General features: G+C 33.7%; 4 protein-coding genes across 7 annotated transcripts; 2 read left to right on the top strand and 2 right to left on the bottom strand.

Annotated features, from left to right (window-relative positions):
• The first annotated feature begins 750 nt into the window (after positions 1–750).
• Positions 751–6484, top strand: LOC126845825 (neurogenic protein big brain-like). Of its 2 annotated transcripts, XM_050584756.1 has the most exons (7): positions 751–1137; positions 4530–4656; positions 4844–5045; positions 5106–5174; positions 5367–5469; positions 5553–5960; positions 6033–6482. In XM_050584756.1, the coding sequence occupies exons 1-7, from the start codon at positions 825–827 to the stop codon at positions 6218–6220; spliced, it is 1410 nt and encodes a 469-aa protein (XP_050440713.1). In that variant the 5' UTR covers positions 751–824; the 3' UTR covers positions 6221–6482. The 2 variants fall into 2 exon arrangements, with proteins under 2 accessions (XP_050440713.1, XP_050440712.1); XM_050584755.1 differs by having other exon boundaries at positions 4844–5174; positions 6033–6484.
• Positions 6485–6496: 12 nt separating this feature from the next.
• LOC126845826 (DNA primase large subunit-like) lies at positions 6497–8305 on the bottom strand. 2 transcript variants are annotated; one of them, XM_050584758.1, is made up of 5 exons: positions 8173–8305; positions 7936–8109; positions 7571–7824; positions 6915–7492; positions 6497–6832 (listed from the first exon to the last, which is right to left on the bottom strand). In XM_050584758.1, the coding sequence occupies exons 2-5, from the start codon at positions 8106–8108 to the stop codon at positions 6554–6556; spliced, it is 1284 nt and encodes a 427-aa protein (XP_050440715.1). In that variant the 5' UTR covers position 8109; positions 8173–8305; the 3' UTR covers positions 6497–6553. The 2 variants fall into 2 exon arrangements, with proteins under 2 accessions (XP_050440715.1, XP_050440714.1); XM_050584757.1 differs by having other exon boundaries at positions 7936–8305.
• Positions 8306–8632: 327 nt separating this feature from the next.
• LOC126845698 (lipoyltransferase 1, mitochondrial) lies at positions 8633–12887 on the top strand. 2 transcript variants are annotated; one of them, XM_050584527.1, is made up of 5 exons: positions 8633–8808; positions 9437–9885; positions 9961–10068; positions 10994–11183; positions 12566–12887. In XM_050584527.1, the coding sequence occupies exons 2-5, from the start codon at positions 9460–9462 to the stop codon at positions 12793–12795; spliced, it is 954 nt and encodes a 317-aa protein (XP_050440484.1). In that variant the 5' UTR covers positions 8633–8808; positions 9437–9459; the 3' UTR covers positions 12796–12887. The 2 variants fall into 2 exon arrangements, with proteins under 2 accessions (XP_050440484.1, XP_050440485.1); XM_050584528.1 differs by lacking the exon at positions 8633–8808 and having other exon boundaries at positions 9497–9609; positions 9683–9885.
• Positions 12888–13593: 706 nt separating this feature from the next.
• Positions 13594–22523, bottom strand: LOC126845587 (uncharacterized). Its single transcript, XM_050584312.1, has 3 exons — positions 22191–22523; positions 16941–17363; positions 13594–16264 (listed from the first exon to the last, which is right to left on the bottom strand). Exons 2-3 carry the CDS (start codon positions 17333–17335, stop codon positions 14353–14355), a joined length of 2307 nt encoding a protein of 768 aa, XP_050440269.1. The 5' UTR covers positions 17336–17363; positions 22191–22523; the 3' UTR covers positions 13594–14352.
• Between the last annotated feature and the right edge of the window lie 4701 nt (positions 22524–27224).

Below are 27224 nucleotides of genomic sequence, written 5' to 3'. Positions count from 1 at the left end.
GTCGCTACCACCACCTTCTTTCCTTCCATATGCAAGATCTCGCAGTAAACACGAACAACTGGATTTGCCACGAAATTACTATACACCGACGTTTCAGCTGCCCTTCTATGCGCGACGGCTGTCAACCGGTGGCGGAACCCGAAGCCTAAAAAACAAAAAAATCATTCTCTCGCCAGCCGTTTAATTGCGGCGCTCGTGGGTAGTCCCGTTGCACTAATTACCACACTCGTCCATCGTGCACCTTTTCTCGAGAACATTTATCGATAATTATTATTGCTGTCCGACTGGTTGCAGCGTACAGATTATGCAGAGTTGGTTTACCTCCTGGGGTTGTTATTTTAAGCCCGAACCAGTTACGATTTTTTTTTTATTGGATACGCATGAACACAGTATTTTTAGGTAAATACCAAACGTTTCCTGAACATGGCGAAAAAACAGCTGATATTATGTACTCATGATGATTACTATGGTAATGAGTATGCTTATGGTAACCGAAAAACTGGTTCATATTCTCATCTGTTGAACATATAACAGCAAGGTGTCTCCTTCTTTTTTTTTTTTGTACGCTCCCGGCCGTTTGTTCTTGTCGCCCCCGTCGACGGCCGTATAAAATGCACGCAGGGTGAACGCTCCCCATCTTTATGCAGTCGTCGCCACGTCCCTCCCCCTCTGTTTTTGGGCACGCTCGACCACCTGCCATCGGCGGCGGCAGGCCCGTTCTGCAGCAGTGCAGCTCACTGCTCAATCGTCGGCCGTGTCGAGCGCGCGTTCTGCACTAGTGTTTTTATTTAAATTTTCGTCGTCGGTTTGCAATCATCGCCGCTATGGGGCGGTTGGACGACGACATGAACCAGTTGGATCACCATCTCAACATGATGTTGGACGCCATCGAACGGATCGAGCGGAACAGGTGCCCCGGGAGCCGCCGGCGACAGCCCGTCCGGCTACTGCCTATGCAGGCCGAACTTCGCACCCTGGAACTCTGGCGGTCCGTGATGGCCGAGTGTCTGGCCACTTTCCTGTACGTGGCCGTAGTCTGCGGAGCAGCCACTTCGGACGCCTCGCCCGTCCTAGGAGCGGCCGCCGCTTCCGGGTTCACCATGCTCGCGCTCACCATTTGCCTCCAGAACGTTTCGGGTAAAATATCATATGAACAAATTTAATAATAATATAATGGTTAAACGGGTCTTAGACTGTTGGGTCATCCAAATGTGACAAATCTATAGAGGGCTTAAGATGATCCAGGGTGACTTATTGCAGATTTAATCATTAGATTAGCACCCCCTCCCCTAAATTTAGGTCTATATGCGCCTCTTTGAACGTCTTACGTTTCATGTGGTAAAAACGTTGACAATATAAAATAGCGGGGAAGCGTGGCCGAATAAGAAGAACGACGGTGCATTTAGACGGGACGACGTCGGGGGAGGAAAACATACAAAAGGCATTGCCGATTGTTTGCAGTGCGTGAAGTGTACACGACATGGATTTCGGTGGGTTGAATAAATTGATATGTGCGACCGACTATAATAATGAAAATAGCGAAAAATTAGTTCGAAATTCGAATAAACTTCAATACGACTTTTTTAACCCTCCGTTAAATGCAAATAAGTTTATTAACAACCCTGCGACATAAGATTTCTAAATATTTTTAGGCAACACACACTAACGAAGGGTTAATGGTTATTGCAACTAGGTCAGTGTAATTCCAAATTAGCTCAAAATCGTATGAATTTCCTGTTTGCCTCCGGGCTCCGGAATTTAAGTCGGTATTGCGTTAGCCTTTCCTGCTATACTATTTTGCAGAACATTAATACAAATCAAACGGTAAATGGTTTTCAACGTTTACTGTAGAAATCGTTTTACACGACGAACACCCCACATACCATGTACACGCGAACAGTCCCTTGAAAAAGAGGAAGGGAAGAGCAAGACACTTGAATGGTTTACCACAGGCTCTAATTCTTATTGAACGTTTTTTTGTTTGTTTGTTAAAAATAAAAGGAACCTATTTATCCCGGCGATATCATAGTAGTAAATATATTCAAATGTGTTCGCCACATGTGTTCACAATGAACGGGTCTTTCATCGTCTCTTCGTCGTTCAAGACAGTGTGTTTGCCAAGCATCAATGGGCAAAACTAATAATAATATTATTTATCGTTGTTGTTATTTTTGGAAAACATAATATTCGTTTTGTTCTTTTTCGAATGCGTGTTTTTTTTAATAATCAATGCAGCGTACAATGATGATTTTGGTGCCGATGAAATTACTTGTAATGCCGTACCGTTTATACGTCCCTTTCGGGGGAGGTGGGGAGGGAAGAGCACCTGGTTTCTCTTTTGGCGTTACCTTGTAATGTTATGATCTTACCTATAATAGTATACCGTGTTTCCTCCCGAGTCCTGGTGATTACTGTAGAACCACCTGCGCGATCCCGGCAACATAAAGGTCGTGTGCCGGTGCCGATATTACAGAAAAACGGTCGAAAAACGTTGTTTTTAGTATTCATTTTTTTTTTTTTAATTTTATTTACATGATATCAATAGATTATATTAATAGTGGCGGTGCTAACTGCGGCGTTATAATGTATCCCTTCTGGGCCGGGTTTAATTGACCGCCACCGTCACATCCAGAGGGTTGAACAATACGGCGTTTATTATTATTATACACGGGCGCACATGTTCGCCGCCGACCTGGTCCGTTGATCTCGATAAAAAACGCTTAGAAAAAAAGTGATCCCTCTTCGGTAATAAAAAAAAAAAAAAAACTGTATCGGTTGACAATTGGTACTCGAGCGCGGCGGTAAAAATTATAAGGGCTGCAAGTGTATATTGTTCGGGCGACAATGAGATAATGATTAAGTCGGTGCGGTTATAATATAATATGCAGCGAGCATCTGTTGAGATTTATTTTTTTTTTTTTACTATTTTGAAACCGTTTTGACCCCGATCGTGTTGGCGGTGAATTATTTATTAATGTTCGGCTCGTTTGGCCGCGACGAGGGCGAGGGACCATCAAACGGGCACCGACAAAATAATAATAATATGAACTTGTCATTTAACTTCATCTACGCATGTAAAACACAAACTCGACGGCGATGGCCAAAAGCCAAAAACAAAAAATTATAATTGCGTTTGATTTTTTTTTGGCAATAGCCTTTATAGCGATTGTTGCGAATCGCTCGCTTCCACCCCCCCATTTTGGATAGGTGGTTTTTTCTTTCAACACACATCAATCCGGTGTGGCGATCATGGTTTTTTTTTTTTTTGTCCGTTCAAAGTTAATAATAACTATAATATGCGACACGGCAACAGACGAAAAAAGTAAAAAAACAAGACGTCATCGCAAACGCCATCGAGCACACGTGTTTACCATTTGCTCGCGATGACCGACTTACATGGGCTACAACAACGGCCAAATTCGTCAATGGCATTTAATTATTATTACTAAAAAAAAAAAAGAATATAAATCAAAAAAGAGTTCACGCGCCAAGCGAACAAGCGCAATGTGAATAATAAAAAGTTTTACAATGTATTAACGATAATGATGTTATTATGCGTACTTTTTTTTTAATGAAGATTTTTAGTTCTAAAAATACCAGGTGGACAATGTAAGACACTCGTTTAAAAAGTATAAAAATAACAAACATTTAATAATTTGAAAATATTTAAATTTTACTGTAGTTACTAATACACCTAATTGTACCACGTAACTGCCTCACCTAACAATAGAATTATGAGTTTCTCCGGTTACATTTACATGATAATTAAGTACCTAAATATTATAAAACTTTCATAATCCAGATTAATAAAAAAAAAAAACGATAAGTGCAATATTAATGTCTAAATAAAAAATATAGTACTTACAAACAATATTGAACGAAAAAATTGACAAATTTAAAGTTATTTGAAGTTTTCAAATGTAATCATTTTTTCATTATCTTTTGACTTTAATAACTTTTCAAGCAAGTAATTTAGTAGTACATTTACACTTAAATACATATTGTATCAAAAATGAGTATCAACGAAACTTTAATATGGACGGAATAATGATGTTTGTAAAAATTCGAAATTTTGTAATCCCACGCCTAAATATGTATTATTTATGGAGTTGTTAAATTACAAGTTTACAAGTAATATTCTAATAATTACAACTTGACGTGTACAAAGGAGAATGCATCAACGGAAATAAAAATGAAATGCTCGAGTGGCTTAACAAAATGTGTACGATACAGTTTTTCCACACTTATTCCTGTTAATTGTTTTACCCAGGGCCCATCACACAGGGCTATCCTTCCCATCAGACTAAAATATGGTACAAACATGAATACAAGTAATTGTTTGATAATATTATTTAAATTTGCTTGTGAATATATACGGTTTCCTTATATTCTGGAGTGCTCCTAGCTAGAAAATGTTTAAAAAAACGTTGGGTTAAGGTTTTTTTTCTAAAAGTATAAAATATCCTTACACGTTCCTAATGGGGTACATGCAAAGGTGTTAATAGAGGTGGTCGATGATTTTTTTACAGGAGGACACATAAATCCTGCTCTGACGACCGCCATGCTGATCACGAGGAGGATAAGTCCCGTCAGGGCCGTCATGTTCGTGGCTGCACAATGCGGGGGCGCGGTGGGAGGCGCCGCCGTTATATACAGGTATGATGCAATAAACCCTTTTGCCGGAGATCTTTTGTGTGGAGAATTCAACGCGTGACACGTACACCGCATCGCGTGTTCTGTACTATAATCCTATATTCAAGCTGCCAAAGTCCTGCTTGTACCATATTATACTACTTACACGTATCTTAATCTAAAGGTATACCCGTATCGTTTTTTTTAACAGCGTTTCCGCTCGCAACTATTTCACCAGCCTGTACGACCTGCCCAACAGCAGCACCACCCCTTGGCAGCGGTTCAGCCTGGGTCTGCTGCTCATGTTTTTCATAGTGTTCACTTACTATGTGACAAACAACACGTTTCACAAATGGACGGGCACTTCGGCCACGGCAATTGGAGCAGTTTACTTTGCTTGCGGCCTGGTGGCGGTAAGACATAACAACCCCACAATGGTCTCATACAAATACCCAACGAGTAACTTTTTACAGATGCCGTTCATAAACCCGGCCTGCGCTTTTGGACCGGCGTTGGTGATGAACCACTGGGACAACCACTGGGTAAGTACGCCAATATTTTCAGGTAGCTCAGTAACTGCGACCGTTCCTCTTGTTTCCCGACAAATGCTTTTAAGATTAGCCGGTAAAAACCCGGACCTAACCATATTTCAGGCCTTGACAATTAACATACAAGGTGGCATGTGATCTACACTTATATCAACTACAAACCTATATTTAATCACTATATTTTAGGTTTATTGGTTCGGTCCTGGAGCCGGAGGAATTATTGCCGGCATCGTGTACGACCTTATATTCAACCCCCAAAAGCGAAAAGCCACGTTGGACGACCTTCACGGTAAGACCTCCCCAATCAGCCCTTAGCCGCTAAACCCTTTAAACCAAACCTAACCGGCGCTGCTTTTCATTCACATTTAACAGACGATGAGAACATGTGTCAGATTCAAATACCTCACAAAGTCATCAGACCTCCGCTCTCTCCTCCCACGTTGGCGCCCGAAATCGACATACCCGAACCCTTGTACGAAGGAAGCAAATCGCTGTACACCCGTTCGCCCGTCTTGAGCCGAGCAAACTTGAGTCGTTCCCAATCGCTCTACTACTCAAAATCGACACACAACTTGCCGCCTCGCGACTACCTACCGCGGCCAGGACCTTTGTTGCCAGCGCAATCTCTGTATCCACTAACGACCACCGCTGCCGCTCCCTCGGCCTGTAACGACAGGTCGGACCGACAAAATCAACAGAATCAACAAAGGCAATACGAACCGACTTACGGCACTAGGAGTTCTACCACGACCACAGCCATAGCCAGTGGCAACCATAACGGTGTGTAGATCAAAAGCTAACGCGACTCAAATAATGAACTTATGTAAACATATTTTTGATTTTTCTTTATAGGAGGCGTATACAACAAGACTAACAGAACTGATTCTTATCGACAGCCACCGAAAGACTCGGCCGACGACCTCTACGGCATTTACGGCAACACTCAAAACAAAACACAAAACCATCACGGCAATCATTCGCGAAGCGAATATGTTTATCGGTGGACACCTCCTAACTCGGTTATGCACGAGTACTCTTAATTAATGTATATGTATACTTGTACAGTTTCATTTTGTAAATACCATAGATTAAACATACAAACACACATGTAACTTTACCTATTTCAATACGATTGGACTGCATAAAACACATGGTCTTATAGTGAAGTCCAAAGAAGCGCTGCTAAAAAGCATACAATATGGTCTATCTATGTGTGTTTAGTCAATGTAAATACTAAACGATTAATTGTATATAATTATTTTGTATAAAGTAGAACTTTTTTATACTTTTAAAAAAAAAAATAAAAACTCCCTGAGTAACAATAATTAGATCTATTTTAATAACATCAATAATAACAACGATAAATATAATTCTTATTGGTTTAAAGATATATGACGTCTTGTGCCCATTTTAAAATTAAAATAATATTGAACGGGTGTGCTGTGACATAAATAAGTAGTTTTTTTAAACAATTTTTGCGCATACCAATGGCACGCTTCAATTGGTCGATCGCTATTTCTCAATTCGTTAATTACCTTAATTTCGGTATTATCAAATGTTGTGTTTTTCTCCAATATCTTTTTAAGTTTATCTCCACTACAATGGACAAACGGACAACCACCTTCTTCTGACAATTGACTAGAATTTTGCTTCTAAAATAACCAAACAATTATAAAGACAAAATCAATCTATCTCTCTCTCTTTCTCTACAAAATATTTAATACTTCAACATACTTGAATAAAAGAACAAGATTGCATATTGTAATTTTTCTTTGATCCAACCATGCCATATGTATGTTTAACGTTGTATATAATTTGTTTGTGATGTTCATTCCATGTATGAGTACACGTACTGCCTTGATTGTCAATCATGCTGTATTGTTGTTTGAACATTTCTAATGTTTGTTCTATCGGTACCCCAATGTTTTTTAAAAACAATGTTAACAGATAACGAGAATCGTGTGCTAGGCGGTGGTTTGAAAACAAAGAATCCAACGACAAAGACATGCACGGCGGTAGCAAATGTCGATTTATATTTAATTCTTCAAAAGTTACATTCTCAATATTATTTCTCCAGAACGCCACCTTAGAATTATAAAACATGTCTATTCGATTTGTTATGTAATCAAGCCGCAAGTCGCTTTCGGGCAATGTAGAACAACACCTGCGTATTTGGTATAAGGACTTATAGTATATTAAACGAAACAAATCTCTTAACAAACCATTCCAAAATTTACAAGGCACACATGCATGTCCTTTTGTAATAAAAACTTTGTACTCGGTCATTAAAGACAAGCACTTCTGCCAAGGAACTAAAAAAAAAAGAAAACTTATTTAGTTAAATAAACCAAGATACAATGAAAAAAGCAAATTATTTTTGATCAATTCACCTGTAATATGTTCTAGATCACAGTTATCACCACAAGGCTCGTGTTGCTTATCCTTATACTGTTCACAGACTTTTAACAGCACATCAATATTGTCATCAGTTTTATTCAAACATTTTATGTCATCTATTATCTGAATCAGATATTTTCTCAAGTACTTAGGCGTTAATAAACGCAAACGTTCCGCAATCAGATTACACTCTCCTTCAATAATTGTTTCTTTTAAATCTGGATCTTTCGTTAAACTCGCATGTGTTCTGAGGGGGAAACATATATGTATAATTACATAAAGGGTTTTTGTGTTTTAAAAATTGTACCATGGATAATGGCTATGATTATTCATTATTTCCCTATGTTTAAGTACATACCTTAAAGATAAAAATCCAACATAGTCTAACAATGATGAATTCTTGAGATATTCAATGTGTTTTGGCTTTTCACTTAACTTTCCGTAAGTAACAAAATGAATTAACCGTGCTAAAGAAGAGTCTTCCACTTCAATTATAGATATGTTTATATCGGGTACGTGTAAGTAGAACATACTATTTAAATTATTAATAAAATATAGTCATCTAATAAGCAATTAAAAAATTAAAAATAATAACCATTCCAATGATTGAAAACTACAGTCGTAGGTTTTTTTAATTTATAAAAATAATTTTAACTCTTATTAAGTAATACAAGTACTTTTCAGTACAAGGTGAGCAGTTTTGTCAAAGAAAATGTTGTGCCATTACATGGTATTTTACTTTTCAAAAAAACAAACCGTTTGTTATCATTTTTTGTTTATAAATGATAATCGATATTGATAAATCAGATTACCAGTTTAAGATAATATAGTGAAATATTATATTCTGTAAATATAAATGCATTATAGTACATATTTTAATTTGTTAAAATTAAAATATCTAAAAATAAATAGTTAAATGTTTTTATAAAAAATCAATTACCCCTGTAAAATAATAAGTAATTTAATATCCTTAAGTGTTAAAAGCCTAATATGTTGATGTTGGTACCTTCTAGGCAAAGATGATAAAATAACTTTATCATTTTTTCTCGTATTTTATTTTAAAAATTTAAATTAGGATTCTAATTTCAAAAAAGAAGAATTTAAACAGAGTTCTTATTTCTTAATATTATTGTATACTATTATTGTTGATATTCATTTAAACTATTTAAAAGCTTTTTTTACTATCGAATATTTGTTAACCTTGTTGTTTCACGTTTTGTTTTAAATCCAGGTAACATATTACATTTAACTATTGCGAAACTTTCTTTAAAGTTATTAGTTATTACTTACTATATTTTATTTGGTTAAAAAACAATCTAGTTACTATTGTAAATTTAATATATATTTTTTTAACATAATTATTATTTTATTTAAATTATTTACACGTGCCAAAGGTATTCTTTAGAGTTGATTCAATGTATTTCATTGCTGATATGGTTAGGGCAAATCAAACTACAAAATCAGCCTTAAAAACTACTAAAACATTAGCATACTATGGTACAAGTCAATTTGAAAACATTGGAGAATTATTGTTAAACTTTGTAAATTTAATTTAATTTAATCAACCATATAAAGCTTTATCCAGCTAATATAATATAATTTACAGTATAAATAATTTATAATTCTTTTATCGATACAATACAATTTTTTAAGAATTAATAATAAGTTTTTTTTTCTTATAAATAAATGTTTGTAAGTTGCTTTTTGTTGTTAATAATTGATTTATTCACAATTTCTATCTTATTCTATTATTTAATAACAGTAATAATGAATAATATAATAAGTTTTTGTACCAGCTTAATATAATTCAAATAAAACTTCATGAATTACAATCATAATGAGTTTAATTTATTTTTCAGACGGCTTATGGTTATTGGATACTATGAATTTAATTGTTCGGCGATTTTTTTCTTCATTACGAGAGAAATCTGTTTTTATTTCAAGGTCTAAAGATGTATTTGAAAACCTTGCTTTAGAACACTGGTACTACCGCCATTATGACTTCACCGATAAATCTATGTTGCTCTTATGGGTAAACCACAATTGTGTTGTGATTGGTCGACATCAAAACCCTTGGCTTGAAGTAAATTATATTCCAACGATAGATACACGAGTTGCAAGAAGACAGAGTGGAGGTGGTGCTGTTTATCATGATAGTGGAAATTTAAACTTGTCATTCTTTACACACAAAGAAGAGTATAACAGAAAAAACAATTTAAAACTCATTGTGCAAACTTTAAAAAATGAATGGAGTATTGTTACGGAAATAAACAAACGAGAGGATATTGTCTTCAATAATAAGTACAAAGTTAAACAGTTTATGCAAAGCTTCTATACTTTCTCTTAAAATCTTTAATTACACTTGTTGTATTATTGTTTGCAGATTTCTGGCACTGCATCAAGATTAGGTAGACCAAATGCATATCACCATTGTACGTTACTGATCAATTGTAATCGAGAATTTATGTCAAAATTATTAAGCAAACATGAGGTAATATATTAAAACTGGCGTCATTCTGTTTTTAGCTTCGATGCGTAGCTGAGAAGGTGTTGGTTTTATAATGATCTGTTTTTATTTCTATGTTTGTGTATAGATTTACAAAAACTTTTTAGTAGTGACCTGATGTCTACATGTAGCATGTTTTAGATCAGAAGTCAAAACCAAAAGGTACTTTATTAAAGGCCAAAAATTAAAAACTCCCTTTCCTATTCATAATGGAGAAAGTCACCTTAAAAATTTACACATTAACTCTTCCCTTTAGAGAGGGTAGAATCTTTTTTTATTCTGCTTTTTAGGTGTATTTTTAGGACTTGATTCTGAAAATGTATAGTAAACCCCTATAATATTAAAAAATGTTCACTTTTTTTCTTAAGAAAAAACAGAAAAAAAAAGCTAAATTACACGATTCTAAGTACAGTTTGTATTAAATTATAAATATTACCTGTTGATATATAATTATTATCATTTTTGTGATATTTCTTATTTAAAATGTTGTACAGAATTAATTCAGCATATCAGTTTAATGTAAAACATTTGTTTTTTTTGAAATAATGGTAAATTTTGTAGTTTTTTTTTTTTATATTGTTAAATATTTTACATAATTTATCCAACATATTATTTAGTAAATTATTATCAACTTGTTTAAGAAATTCATACATAGCTGATACTTGTAGTCGTGGTTTTTTTTATTAAGGAATTCAAAAAATTAAATAACATGATTAACATAGTTACTATTTAAAAAATGATTGATAGTTTTTACCATTTATCTCTATTTACAATAAAGTGATTACTAGATAGTGATTTTATCACTTACAACTATATCCTGAAGACTTGTGGTTCCCTATGCCCACTATGCCCTGATCGTACTGGGTTGGTCATTTCATTTATAATTTAATTTTAAATATTTTTTTTCTAGAAACATATTGAAACTAACGCTACAGTCAGTGTACCATCGGATGTTATGAACTTAAAACAAATTGACTATAAAATATCAATCAATAGACTAATAACTGCTGTAGGGATGGATTATCTACAGTTAGTAGGAGATGAAAACACAATTAACAATGGATTTAATTATATCACGCCAAACGAAGAAACATTTCCTGGTAAAATAAACTTCATGTTAAACCATGTACTAACTAAATGTGATACAGAAAGCGAAAAATGAGCCTCTTGTGACTTGTTGGCAATGTTGGTTTAAAAAAAAAAAAATTAAAACATTGTTCAAGTTCAAAGTGCAATAACTTAATCATTTTTTTAGCTAAAAAAATGTACCACGTCTCAAACTGTCCAAAAATCAATCAAGATTTACCAAAATAAGTTTTTCTTACTAAAAAAAAATATGCCTACAAGAAATCCCTTTTCACTTTTCTCATCACACATATTGATTGTTATTACTTAAGTACTATTATTCCTTGATAGTTGATTAAGTTAGGTTGGATTACACTGAAATTGAAATTGTTTTGAAATAAAAACTTTATTAGAAGAAAACAGTGAACTCTTAAAAAGAATAATATATAAACCATATCTGTCAAATTGTATATTTTGTAACACATTTTCATTTGGCAAGGATGTTAAAGTTACGTATTAATGTATCCAAAGATATGAGTATTGAGAGCAAAAATACCTTAAACAAAAACGAAAAATGACAAGGTTTTAGAGACAATATCATATCCTTTTTTAGATAAACCTATTATGTAGCTTAATATTTATATTTAACATTTAAAATCACATTTTTTCCTATATAAAATAGCTATAACTTCTTTTAAATCATTATACTCAAAAATAGATTACGACATTGTATCTATGTATGAAATGTTATTCTCTTTCAATTTTGTGGTATGTGTTTTTGCTCTAAAATCACTGACAAAGATGCTGTGAATGTGATAGTCCCAAAAATAAATTAACTACCAAAAAGGAGATCTAATTACTAAACTGAAGTTTACTTTAAATTAAAATTTTGCAAAAAATTGCCTATGCCTAACTCTTTAATATATATGGGGTATCACGTCCTCCAGCGCAACTTATGACTTTTAAATCTTAATCGTATTACCTAGTTTTCATCATGCAGATGAAACTTTATATTTGTCAATTTATCAAAATTTATAATAAACCCTGTAACTGGAAACGTGTTATTCGACTCAGGTTTTATAATTTGATTGACATGAGTGACTAGACATTTTATTAATTAGATTTACTTATTTTTTGTCTTATTATTTATCTTTTTTAGTTATATATTTTACTAAATTCACTAATTGGTGGTTTTATGTTATACTACCTTACAGTATTTACATTAAAATTACAGGCCTTTTCTTTTTTTTTTCTGCCTGAAAACATTTTTTTTGTTTTTGCTAGCTACTAAGTAAGTCTTTAAAGTTATTGTTATGGACAATTGCATCTCTTTTAATGAAAACTCTATTGTACACTTAAATCATGTACTATCCAAGTTATAATTTTTCATTGAAGTTTACATTTTTTTTAAATGCAGGAATAAATAGCATTAAAGAAGAAATGAGTAGTTGGGAATGGAGGTATGGCCGAACACCAAAATTTACTATCACTGTTAAGTCAAACAATGGATCAGCTATTGTATCAGTAAAAAATGGTAAAATTGAGAATGTTTCAACATTGCTAAATGTAAGTTTAGAAAAATTTATTAGTAAACAATTTAGTGAAAATATTGTTAATGATATAAAAACATGTTTAGATGTCATGTAAGTTTATTATATTTGTTACATGAGAATTTCTTTTTTGTTATTTTTAGTTAATATATAGAGTTGTTACCAAATAAACAAGTTTTTATTTATCAAGCTTATCTTCCATTTCATTTTCCATATTCTTATTTTTAAGGGTTCTCTCATGTTATGTTTTAATTTCAGTTTTTAGATAAGATTCAAATAAAAATTAATCAATTTATCTAAAAATTATTAATTTAATTCTTTACTTTGCAGTACAATACAATTTAGTATCTTGATTTAATTCATTATAAAATAATATTTTATAAAATGTAATAATAATAAAATCAATGCTTTTAAGAGCTGTCCAAGCAAATTTGCATATTTTAATGCATTTGACCTTGTAATCATTGACCTGTCCAATGTCACTAGTTTGACTTTTTATCAATTTATGAATTACATTCATCAGCTACAATTACATACATACAACTCTAGTAATATTGTACTTGTAACCTGATAATATGATATCAGCAGCTGTAAATTAATATTTAACTCTAAAATTATGTGTTATTAAAATTGTTTTTATAAGGTATTATATTTTTTTCTCTCAGAAAAATCTTTATTTAAACAGTATATATTAATCAATAAAATATATTAAAATTATTCTCATTTTTATTTAGATTTAATTTGATAAATTATTATCTCTGTTTGAAATAAGTAATGCTTAAATGTTTTTGTAGACATAACAAATATATCATTTGTTTTATGTTTATAAATAAATAAAATTATTATAAAGATAAGGGTTTGATAATAGTAACATTAAAAAAAACTAAAAACTGCATTAAGATGCAATTTAATTTTTAATAGATATACAAATATTATAACAAGAATAATATGACCAATTATTTGCTAAATATAACTAAATTCTCATAACTAAAATATTAGGTTGATAATGTATATTATAGTTATTATTTATCATAAATAAAAATAGGTTTACATTACGCCATAGTTATAACATTAATGTCAAAGGCTAATAGCATCACAATCTATGGTCGGAGACGGTTGCTTTACAGAGAGCGTGCACAATAAGATTATATGAAAAGCTTAATAACTATAACATATATAATACATATTTGATCAGTCAATCCAAATCATAAAAAATAAAAAAAAACCAATGAAACATGGACACTCGACTAGTAGTCTATTGTTCTTTCAAAAAAAAAAAAGTGTGAGTATATTATTATACACCCTGCTACTGTTTGACCTTGCATTTGGAATGAAAGTATAAAAGTGAGAAACATTGCTTTTGATTGACTTGTCCAACACCGCTGACAAACGACTACCGAACTTTAGGAACTTTTCTGCTAGGAAATCAAATACTGAATTATAAATTATTGGATAAAAAATTAGAACATAACGTTAAGATTAATTTCTAAAATAAAATACATAAATCGACTTATACGTATGGTATTTTTGTTTTTTTGTTTGGTATGGTAAAAACGTGCTTGGCTACTAAAACGAAAATAAAAAGAAGAAAAAAATTCTTATTTTAAAAACGGTGACACCGTACAGTGGAAGTTTAATCCGTTCTGCCGACCTGTCACTTGGTTGTCCTGCGAGATATGTTGGTGGCAGCGCTTTTGGACGATTGGACAACATCGGCTTCAACAGAATTGCTCAAAATGTCTTTGTCCATTTTTATTGTTTTCTCTTTGCGTTTCATCAATAACACAATACCCACTATAGACACCAATAAAATGATTGCGCACAAGTAGAGGGGCTTGACCGACTGCCATTTTTGTTGGCTTCCCACATCAGCTTCTAGATGCTGATAGCCATGTACTTCTCTGGTAACGATCCTTGCTGGTCTCGCCAAAATCGTGCTGTGAGGACAGTTAGCTTCGCGCACGTATCTAGCCCAGGTGCGTTGAACGCTAGGATCTTTTCTGAGCGTCTTGAGTTTTGTTTCCTTGATGGGCGAAGTCTTCGGGTCAAAGTTGCACACCAAACTCTTCTTTTTCTTATTGTTGATATTGGTGTCTATGGATTTTGTCGAACCAACCAGCACGCCAATGTTACCTTTGATTGCCGAAGCCCATTCCCACATGTCCATCACGTAACAATCGCACTTCCACGGGTTGCCGACTAGTTTTAACGACATCAGTTGATGGTTGTAAGTAAATTTGTCCGGTTTGATCGAAGACAGATTGTTTGCACTCAAGTCCAATTGTTCCAATCCTGACAGGGGTTCCAAGAATTTCATCGAGTTCTCTTCTTCGTTTCTGAGCTTGTTATCGCCCAATAAGAGTTCGGTGATGTTGGGCGTGGACGCAAAAGCGTCTACGGGCAACCTACTCAAATTGCAATTGCTTATGTCTAAATTTTTCAATCCCGACAACTGTAACGGTAATATAGGACCTTCTTCAGGGACTTGCAGAGGATTTCCAGACAGTCTCAATTCTTGAAGGTCCGGATACGTGAAGTTATCGTAAAACACGGTGTCGTTGAGGCGGGCCAAGCCACAGTTGTTCAATTCCAATACTTCCAACCGAGTGAGATTTTGGAACAATCCCGATTCGAGACTCTTGAGTTTGTTTCCGGACAATATAAGCGTTTTCAAAGCAGACATTTTCAAGAATGTGGTCCTGGAAATTCTTTGTAGATTACTGTAGCCCATGTCCAAATGTTCCAGCGACTCCAACGGAGATAAAAGTGCTGTGAAAGCGTTGTTCAATGGGTTTCTCGATATATCCAGTTCTTGCAAGCTGGTGAATTTGTGGAATGTGTTTGCCGGCAGTCGTGTCAAGCCGCAATCTCTCAACGACAATTTCACCAACTTTAACAATGGCGATAAAGCCACTGCCAAGTCGGCAGCAGACAAAGGGTTACCAGACAGAATAAGCGTCCGCAGTTTTGTAGCGTTCGCAAACGCGTCTTCGGATAATGGTCCTTTTAAATGACAGTAACTGAGATCGAGGAAGTCTAAGTGTACTAAATTGTGACCCAAAGTCGTAGCGACATCGAGATCCGACAACTCGTTTTCCGCCAACACTAAACTCCTCAACCATGTGTTGTTCGAGAAAACATTTTCGGGTAAATTCGAGACGCCCGACTCTCTTAGGTCGAGATGTTCAAGTCGGCCCAAACTGCCCAGAATTAGAGTCCAGTCGACGTGGCTTTTTAAACTGTTTCCGGCCAATTCCAAAACGGTGAGATGGCCAAGACTGGAAAACGCAACGCTGGAAATATGTGTGAGGTTGCAGTTATTGAGTATGAGATGTTTCAGGCTGGTCAGAGGATCGAATATGCCGGGCTCGATGATATGAAGTGGATTGCCGGACAGATCCAGTTTGTCTAAGCCACTGATGTTGGCGAAAAAGTGAGGCGATAATTTGGACAGGTGACAGTTCGACAGGTAGAGGTACAACAACGATTTTGAATACAAGAATGGGCCTTCTACTGGTTCCAGCGGATTCCCTTGTAACTCCAATGTAATCAACCCAGCACTGTCCCTGTAGTATGAAAGAACAAAATTAATAATTAATACGCACATGAAAAAATAAACAAAAACGACAGGTCGTTATTATTTATCAGTGTTTTTTTAAAGATTTCAGCATTCACACGCTATTATACTCGACAGTTATACACGAAGGCTCAATTAAGGTTGGGAGGCAATTTTATCACTTCCAATATAGTGTTATTAATTCTTTAGTTGTTTTTTAAGATAATATTAAATAGATTACTTGTACAGAGTTGCAAAACGAATTTTTTTTATAAATGGTCGGAGTCATAATGAATTTCTTTAATCGCTAAAATTAAAAATTAAATAGTTTCTTTTTGTGTCAATGCTTAAAGTAATGTTAATTACACGTTCAAAAGAAATCGTACTAAGTTTTTGCATCTTCAAACGTAAATGACACAGTTATACGAAGGTGATTCTTAATTAGAGTCGAATAATTGTTGCTTTCGGCGAATGCAATTTAAATAACATTTGTGTGCCTTTTCCGTGTGCGTCAATTGACAATGGAATTGACCTTGGGTGCGACAAAGTGGAAACTGCGAATTGGTATATTTGATTAAAATGATACGCGGGGAGAATTAAAAGTTGTTCCCGGACTGATGAAGACCTTGTAGAGGCCAAACACCCATGCAGGTACATGTCCCTAACCTAAACTAGATACTACTTACACAAATGATTCTGGATCGACGTAATTGATCAGATTGGAGGAGAGATCGATGTCCAACAAATAGTGTAGGCCGGCAAAAGTTGTTTTGTGGATCTTGGTCAGCATGTTCTCGGCCAACGTCAGTGTCCTGAGCTTGAGGTCGGCTGGGAACGGTTCGATTTCCTTCAGGTGGTTACCGTTCATGTTAAGAATGTACACATTGCTGTCGAGCCCATCGTGAGGGATGCCGGTAAGATTGCTCTCCGAACAGTCGGTCACCCAATTGATCCGGAAAAAATGGCAATCGCAGTCCTCCGGACAATCCAACTGCTCCGACAGAATAGCATTGGTGTTGTACACAGTGTATGCCAATAACAAAGTGACGACAAAAATGATGACAGATTTATGCGTCGCCATGGTGCGACTAGACACTCAAAGAGCAACTCTGAAACAATCAAGACGTTTTTATTAAAACTGTGTGTAATTTATCGAACATTCTCTATTTTGTCTTCGAGGCTCTTCTTAGTTAGCTCAGTTAGTTTAACCGCCAATTAGTACTTTGGATTGCCAGTCAACATTAATTTTTCCTAAAAGAATAAATAATATATTCGAACTTCCCAAATAAAAACGTTCACGCATACTTTCCCACTTTTTACTGCGCGATTGGTGGAGCATTTTGGTGGTAAAAATATGAAGTCCGGAGTCCTCCTCTTCGTAATACTTATAATAGTATGGATTATAAACCACGGGGTGCTAACTTCAAAATTAGAGGTGCTTAGCATGCCCAAACCCACCCAAATTACGCCCTAATAGGTTTCAGCGTGCTCCTCGACGTTACCAGCTTAAAATTAGTATTTTATTTTGCGGTTTTAGTCGTTAATTGTGTAGCAATCGCAGATTTTCAGAATAAATAAAGTTTTGTTCAAGTCATTTCCTAAAACACTTAAAATCAGCTCAATTGTGGTATCGTTTAACCCAATATAAACCCTATTAGGTATGGTGAATAATATCCGAGTCACGACATTGTACCGTTAACGCTTAAGTAAATAACATGATATTTTTGCGGGATTTTGGCAATTTTCGAATGTAATCCAAAATTAACCTGTCACAATGCCAACAAGTTGCCGGGTGTTATTAAAAGGGAACACAAGATCTCCTCAAAGAGTTTGTTAGAACTCTGAACGAACACAGAGTGGACAAATTCATTCCCAAACCACAACCCGGTGGGTTTGCAGCCTTTTCCTACCGGTGCAATACAGTGAAGGTGTGTACGCCACGTTTTACCGGTCAACGAATTCATTATATTATGTATGTGTACCTATGCGTTATAATCGAGAAAGCCTGGTTTTCTCGGAAGGTGCAGGCGGGCGCGTTTTACTACGTTATTATTATTTTTATTTCGTTTTTTCGCCTCTCATAAAAAAACCTAATCCGTTTCGGAAAGCATGACGAAACGACGTCGACGGTCGGGCGAAATATCGCAGACGTGTCAAGGAATCGCCAAGGACTTTGGCCCGAGTCCCAAAAGCGGCCTGCCGAATATGCAAAATCAACTAATTGTTATTCCAAAACGCGCGTACACGTTGCAATGTCAACAACAAATGCATCGGGTCCAATTGAGTTGAAACGTTTAAATAGGCACACGCCCTGCCACCGTCGCCCCCGCCGCCGATGTGCAAAATTATAATATTATTGATTTAATCAAAATATGTCCTTTGCCGCGACGTCCTACGTTCCCGGCGTCGTGTTTCTATAGCCCGACCTTTTAAAACAGCCGGCGTATAGTTATTATTTACCAAAACCGCAGGGACGGACCGACACACAACGATATATATTTAAAGCGATTTAAGGCGACAAACAGCAACAAATAATAATACACAATACTGGCAAATCGACGAAGCCTTGATCCCGGAAAACGGTTTGAAGGAAAGCGCGACGGATTTAATTTTGAAAGAAAAATGATATTGTCTTTTTTTTTTTTTGTACGAAATAATAACCAAATAACGTAACCGCAACGAAGAACGGCCGTTTAACCTATCGGTCATACTTATTATTATTATTTTTTTTTGACGACCGTTGTAATGTTTTGCTCCGTTTACGTCAATATTATGAGATTCCGACGTGTCCGAAAATAACACAAACAAACACTATCAACAACATACTATCAGCATACATTCAATTTACAACGTACGTTAAACACCTTATGATATTTTGTTTGTTGGTTTGCATTATAACCGGGCCCGATGAGTTACAAATAATAGTGTCCAAAATTTCGAATTCTTTAAACTACAAAATATAGTGGTTAACAGCCATTATAAATTGTTCATTTTTTTTAACCCACCATAAATAATGCCCACACATATGAATATAACTTTTTTTTAATTTAATTTTAATTTTAACTCCCTCTTTCGAGGAAGGTTGTATTATTATATTATAATATAATTACTACTGTAATTGTTGTTTTTTTTTGTACTTACATACATTTTTGTTGTTTTATTTGTTCATTACTTTGTATGCCCCATTCTTGTTCATTATTGATTAACAATTTATCATTCATTAATGTAACTTGACATTTACCCTTATGCAAGGCAGTTTGAATCAATAACACATATCATATTCAAGAGTAAAGTGCTACGAAGCCAACTCAAAAATATTTGTTGTTCTAAAATTGAAATGTTCTCTGTTGGGATAGCACAACAACAAAATTACCAAAAATATATAAAACATTGTTGGTCGGATAGGTTTTCTTTGTTCAGTGATCAACACAGGCGCAACTAGACGTAATTTTTAGGGGTCGCTAAAATTATGTATACCTGACTAAACATAATTCTTATCTTCAAACCATTAGATATAAAATAAAATATTTAAAATATTCTAAAATTAAAAAATGTCAATCATAGATTAAACATACAATACATGTATACTTATGGCGTACCTACACTCTCCTACCTGGGCGCTGATGACAATAATCGTTTTCTAGTTTTTTCTATACCTATTTTAAAGCTTGGACTCTTTTTGGCGACTAGATATTGATGAAATGTATAACTTAAAATCACGAACATTATTACACGAAATCCATTTGCTAACAACTCTACCGGGGATATGCACAAAACGTCCTTGGCTGCATTAAGTACAGACTGCACAACCCCCCGTGCGTTTTTCTAATTGATGAGCGCTGACGACACGTTGGGAAATAAAAAAAAAATGATGACATTATATTGCCGGCTACGGTGACAATACTGTTGTGAAGTGAAAGCCCACGACGACCGCTTTTTGTACCGTAAGTTGTAAGAACCACACATGCACTGCGTGCGACCACCGGTGTGGATAATACCGAGTAGCACGCTGGTAAAGAATAACAATAACGATTATTATAATTATTATTATTTAATAATTATTACCGAACGTATCGTCGGCTTAATAACGGTTCGAACGACACACATTGCACGTTTTTAATGGCGAAACTAATAAAATATGTTCAAAGGACAACCAAAGACGTGGAAATATACATTAGTAATTTTAAGCAGCACGTAGCCGTCTAAACGTTAAATACCCAATTGTATATTATATTAATATACAATATTATTAATATGTATTCGAAATACGTTGTACAAACGTACCTGCCGAGTTTCTGTCAACAGAATATTACTTGTTATTATTACCATGCAAGTATAATATTGTATAGGTACACAACTATACTGCTGCTATTAAACGTCTCCTACCACACACATACTGAAAGAAATTCTACGTCGACCAGCAATTAAATTTGTATAGAAGATAAGACAAATCACGAATTAAATGTTATGAAATGAAATCGAAGCCAGTTATAACTGCTATTGGTTTGGCGTTGCGGCTAATACCGGTTTATGAAGTTAATGTTAATACGATTGTTTTTTTTTAGTATTTTGTTTTTCATTTCGGGGCTAATTACGTTGTAAATATAAAAACTAGTATGTGTTTGGCGGTCAATCGGTATAAAGTTGACGACGGTCTACTTGTTTTTTTTTTGTTGCAAATTTAACATTGATTAGTAATACAAATGTTAAATATTATTAAAAAATGAACGAGGCGTTATAATTAAATTTTGTCATTCTATAATAATATAATATTAAAGTACGCAGAAGACATGCGGTCAATTGTTTTCCCACGTACTTACAACTATTGGTATTTATCTGGTCATCTTGAGCTAGTATTGTTTTTCTGACAAATTAGAATACTAGCTACAGTTACAGATTAATGTGTCCAGCTACATCATATGTTGAGTCTAACACTCGTCCTCGGAGCCGAGCACAAAAACAAAATTGCTGATATTATTATTAAATTTGATGTTTTTTTTTTCGGTTTAATGAAACTGTAATTGGCCGTCGGCCGCCCAATAGGAAAATGCATCCTCGGTTCACGGGCAGTGAATTTTTTACAACTTGTTATTGTGTGTTTTGTACAGTGTGATCGGGCGGACCTTGGCAAAATTAAATTACATCCGCTGGGGAAAAAATTACATATAAAACCAGCAGCCGTGTGTGTAATGCTCGACCGACAATAACAAGTACATAATAATAATAACATGTATATTATTATAGTTGATACTTGTTTCGCTGTGCAGTGTGTACAATATTGTGTATTTTTATCGTTCGGTAAGTCGACGTTATTTTTGCCACACAAACAGTAAACATTTATCCCGGTACTGTTATCAAAACTTACTCAAATGCAACCGCACCGTTAATAACAATGTTGTCGCAACATAATAATAGTATTATATTATTATTATAATAAAACATTTAATACTTGTGCGTTTTTTTTTTAGGTTTCACGTGACCGGCCGCACGTACCTATGTCTAATTATTTTTTATTTTTTGTTTCGGTCAATTAAATTGGACGAGGTCGTCCGCTGTACTGTATCGTATTGTCAAATCATCGTCATTTCACCGTTAAACGGCGATTGCGAATAAATAGATACTAAAAAAATGCAGAAAAAGGGTCGTTGCGACGGATCATGTTGTACCCGCAAATTCGACTTACTCGCAATTCCTTCGATGGGCCTTTTTTATCGCCGGGAAATTATGTTCTAATTTTTGCCACCCTTTTGTTCTGCCGACCAAGTCGTGTGCACAAAATAATATTTTCGGGGTCGTAAGTATCGATTTTCACCGTTCGGGGCAGACACTTTCGCCCGCGCATTTCCCACCGCGTGCGTTGGGCGGCCAACCCAAAACGGAAGCCGACACAAACCAATACAAAATAATGATAACTATTATAATGAAAAATAACTTACCCCAGTACAATTAATGATGGTGCCGCACACTCGTGGAGGATCGGTTTTGTTCGAAGGTGCCGCAGGGGACAAATTTCGGAATTTTTGTTTTCAACCTGTCCGCCGCACCGCGCAACAACTCTTAAAAAAAAAAAAATGCGTTTTTTTATTTATTTATTGTAAAAGCACAACGACAGTGAGTTTATTTTTGCGAACAGAACAACAACAACAAAGTAATTATTACACTAGCACAGGGACACAGTATCTGACACAACCGTCGGCTGGATAGTGAACGGTTCGGTATTGTGATACGGCGATTTGTGTGTTAAACGCGGTGCGGTGAAGGTGGCGCGGCAACGTCAACGGTGGGGAAGTTGGCCCGACTGTTCGCGCGTGCTCAACACATAGCCGTTTGCCCTCTCCTCTTGGTCAAATACAGTGTATATATAATAATAATATATACCCCAAATTAGCCGACAAGTTTTGTCGGGTGTTTTCATTACACCGCCCGTGTGACTCATTTCCATTTCGTCAAAATACAAAATAAATGATAATAAACGTATATAGTTGAGCGTAGCCGGACGTGCGATACAATAATAATAATTGTGCGTCTGTCGCATTGTATTTGAGTTTAAAGCGATTAAAATGATAAAAAGAGAACTACCGCAAACAATTTTTTAAAAAATACCCGTAAGTTTGATTTTTTTCTTACACAGCCCGAACCAGACAACCCGATCGTTGTTGGACGATTTGCTTGTTAATTTTTACCGCAGAGAGAGGGGGGGGGGAATTCAAGGCGAGATGATAAAAACTCAATTCAGCTACTTTAAACGCATGTTTGAACAACACCACCAGGAACGCGTTAAAAGGATTCCCGTCCTTCGCGAAGGAGACCGAGAAAAATGCGTTTTATTATTCAATTACTTGTTATCCAATTCGGTTTATTTATTTATTAGACCAATTTGTGTTCGCTCCAGTCATGCTATGACGCGTTAGATTTGATTCGCGTTTTCATTGTAAAATAGTTATAGCGATAATTAATTGGATGCTTTTATTAGTGTAATTAAGATTAACTATTTACAATACTAATAATTGTTTTCAATACTGATGTGAGTCATGACTTCTAGTACAGCATGTCATTAAATCAGAAAACCAGTTTACACTTTGTTGTGATAAAAAATAAAATCGCAACAACAAGTCGCGTTAAAAACAGAATTTACATGATTTTCCGTTTTTTAATTACTACAAAATTTCCGTTAAGGCGGGTGAAGTAATGGTAAACGAATGGGGCAATTATATTTTAATGCAATTTTTTGCAAAGAAAAAAAAATTGTTTTGTGATTTATTTAATTGTACAATACATTAACAACTTTAAAATAAAGGCTTTTTTAAAACTACATTTTTTTTTAATATATCGTTAGAAACATTTTATTTACATGTTCTCCATTTGTTTTGGTAAAATTGCCCTACTTGATTTAAGAGACCAAATATTTAATTTTATAATAACTATTTTTTAGTATAATACTAATTATAAATATCATTATTAATTTGAGTTAAATTAGAAACTGAAGAGAAGACTAGATTATGAAAGAATTAATGAAACTCAATTTTATTAAAATTTAAGTTTTTTCATAAATCGATTTTCTAAATTATGAATTTTTTGTCTCCCTAGGTTGGCATTTTATTAGCCCAAAACTCGGGCCGGACATTTGTTTTATAGATAATTAAATTTCAATAGATTGCATTTAAATGGACTGCAGAGAACATACTGTATAAAAACTTTTAATTTCAATTTTTTTTAAATTATAATTATAGGTACCAATAATTTGTTTTATTATTATTTAATAGTAATAATTACATTCATGAATTTATTATATTATTATGATTCAGCTGATCCCATTTGTAGTGGTCAACCGTCAAAGTTTATCATTTTAATTAATTGAAAAAATAGAGTCTAGAAAATTCTCTGCGACTTGCTAACTAGCTTAGTAGTATAATTTTGTAATTTAACATTATCTATTAACTATTATCTATGTTTACTTTTATAATTTGTAGTTATTATGTAGTTTGTAGTAATTATGTATGTATTATGCAATTTGACGTTTAATCTTAAATATAACGTTTTTAAGTATTTCAAAACGCTTTAAAATTCTTAAATTACTTAGTGTAGCAGTTTTATCTTTAGAAACAGTTAAATAATAGTTTATTTGGCGGGTTAGACTTAATAACTTAATAAAATATACTGCCAAGTGTTGAATATACTCACAAAAAATGAAGCGACATTTTACTTGAAACCATGTAATTTTCATAATTTTTTTTATCACATTGTTTATTTTCACAACCCATTTTTTTTTTAAGTAAAAAAAAATAATCCTACAAATTAAACCAACTCATGGTTATTAAAAACAATTTATTATTTAATTATAAATATTAGTTATTACGATTCGAAATTAGGTACATATAATAAACTATTTTTTTAGTAAATTTCACTAACACCTACACAGAATGGGCACTAGGTTGCCACTGGTTAGAAATGTCAATACTTTTTCTTAAAAACTTTGTTTCCATAAAAATGTAATGTACATCATTAAAGAAAGGAAAAAACAAGTTCAAAAGCTGCACGTTACATCGTACACAAAAACATTCATTTTTTTTAATTTATTTTATCACACAGTGTCGAAGATAAGTTTTTTAAATGTATACGTCACCGTCAAAGTGGCCGTAATTATTTTTCGTTTAATTATAATTCAAATTTAATGTAAACAACATACAGTATTACGCATTTGTAGCGGGTAGCCATTTTTAAATGACCTTTTCCGTCTGTTTTTTAAGGGATATTCATGTAAACAATATGATGTAATTTATAAATATATATATATGTAATACGTCATACAAACTGTTCTCAATATTCGATAAAACACTTTTTGTATATATTTCATTGATTTTGTTTATTTATCGAATAGATCATCTTTGTCTCGTGCAGCAATCATAAATGCACATGATATAATATAACTGATAAAAAATAATATTTAATTACAAGCATAATATCATATTTTAATTGTCTATTTTTATTTTAAATCTACGCTTTAGAAAAAAGAAATCGACAGTGGTATTTCAATTATTACGGTATTTACAACTTAGATTTGAAATTTTACCGGATAGGGTTTTCAACAAATCTGCATCTTAGAACCAGACGAACGTAAATCATATATTGTGCCAACTTTTCGAGAGAACATAAAAACGTCAATATTATTGTCTAGTATACGATCTTATTTACTATTACACTGTTATTACAATCCTTACAAATTATAAAAGGAGCATTTTTAACGGAATTCCGATCGTATTGCTTGAACAATAATACACCACTTGTAGACGTTTATACTATAAGGTTGTAAAAACCAACCAATTAGTGGATAAAATGTTGACAGTTTTTTTTTTAAATAGCAAAGGGTAAAAAAACGAAATATTATTTTCTGAAAACAAAATAACCGGTAAACTGAAAAATCGTACTTTATAATTTGCCTGTACTAATTAATTTTTGTCTGTCACAACAAAAATGAATATTTTTAAAAACCTGCAAAAATATTTTTTTCCTTTACTTATCCACTAGTTAAATAAAACTTATAAACGCCTAGAATTCACTCTCGGACCACTGTGCGGCGACCGTCGTAATGACTAATAACTTCATAACAAACCCATCAAAATAACTGTTTATAGATTGCGTGGACTACAATAATGACAAAAACACCAATAAAATATTTTGGATATACTTTGTGGTTCGGGAAAATGTCCATATTATTTATTATTATTAATCTATACTTATTTCTTAGTAGCTAAAGATTTTTAAGGGGAAACTCAGTTTCAAAGTCTCTTATGACGGGCCGCCAGTGTAACTGACAAATAACTCCAGTGTACAACGAATTAATGTGAATAGGAAAAAAAAGTTTAAAATGTAAAGTTTATTTATACATTATTCAAATAAATGTTACTATTAATTATGGTATGATTTTAGAATATCATATTCTTTTTGAAGTAATGATAATATAATCGATGAATTTATTTTTATAGACTGACCCGAAAAAAACGAACGCTTAATCAGCGATTGGCGTCATTGAACTAAATAATATATTACATATCTGATTACATCCACGTTTAGGATATTGTTGTATCTAAAAAGACTCAAAATCTAAAAATACCAATTAATTATTATTAGTTTCATAACTTATAGTCAATCAGCAAACGTCAATGTTTATTTTTGCATCGCAGTAGTACCACTGACGCAGGACATGTCATAATATGTTGAAATTAGCTAACAATTATTTTTTTTTACCTCACAAATTTATGTTGTTACTAAACATGCAAATTTTAGCACCGCAAACAGACATTTTTTTGAAGGGGAACTAGTTATAAAAAAAAACCTATAATAAGGTTTAAGGAATAGTGTATGTTTTCGACAACAGTTGAGTTTGCGTGCCCAGCTACATACATATATTTAAAAAAAAAAGAATTTCAATGAGGATGGGAAGGCTCCATTGGCTACAGCACTGCAAATTGTATAACAGAAATTTGCGAAAAAGTTAATTCACTTTAAAATTAATAAGGAATAAGAAATACATTTTATGTAGGCGCTAAAGATAAAAAGGTCTGTACAGAGTTTTTAGTTTTCATTTAAAAATATAACACGGTAAACGTTAGTATAGATTACAGATAAGTAATAGATGTATTATACATTTTAACGTTGTAGAAAACATGAAATTATCTAGTTGTTGTAAGTTTTGATTTTGCAAAATTGATATTTTAGGTACGTGTAATACTTTTTCCGGAATTGGCATTTCAGAATTGATTTTATAATTTAAAAAAAAACGTACTGAATGTATTATAAAATAATAAATAATCGATTCTAGCGATAATAGGTTTATAATTTACTCTTTTTCCAGTAAAAATAATTGACCTTAACCTTGTTACTGTAAAGTGAACACAATGTATAAAATATTTTAAGTATACCTACGGAGAGTAATTTATTTTAACATTACCCAAACTAGGTTAGTTAATTAC

This window comes from Adelges cooleyi, unplaced genomic scaffold (assembly GCF_023614345.1).
Source record: "Adelges cooleyi isolate 19-005CV unplaced genomic scaffold, UGA_ACOO_1.1 ACOO_flye_CR_arks_rails_tigmint_CR_PRNA_8, whole genome shotgun sequence".
Classification (NCBI taxonomy): Eukaryota; Metazoa; Arthropoda; class Insecta; order Hemiptera; family Adelgidae; genus Adelges; species Adelges cooleyi.
The sequence above is the reverse complement of the archived record's forward strand: the minus strand, read 5'-3'. Positions and strand labels throughout refer to the sequence as shown.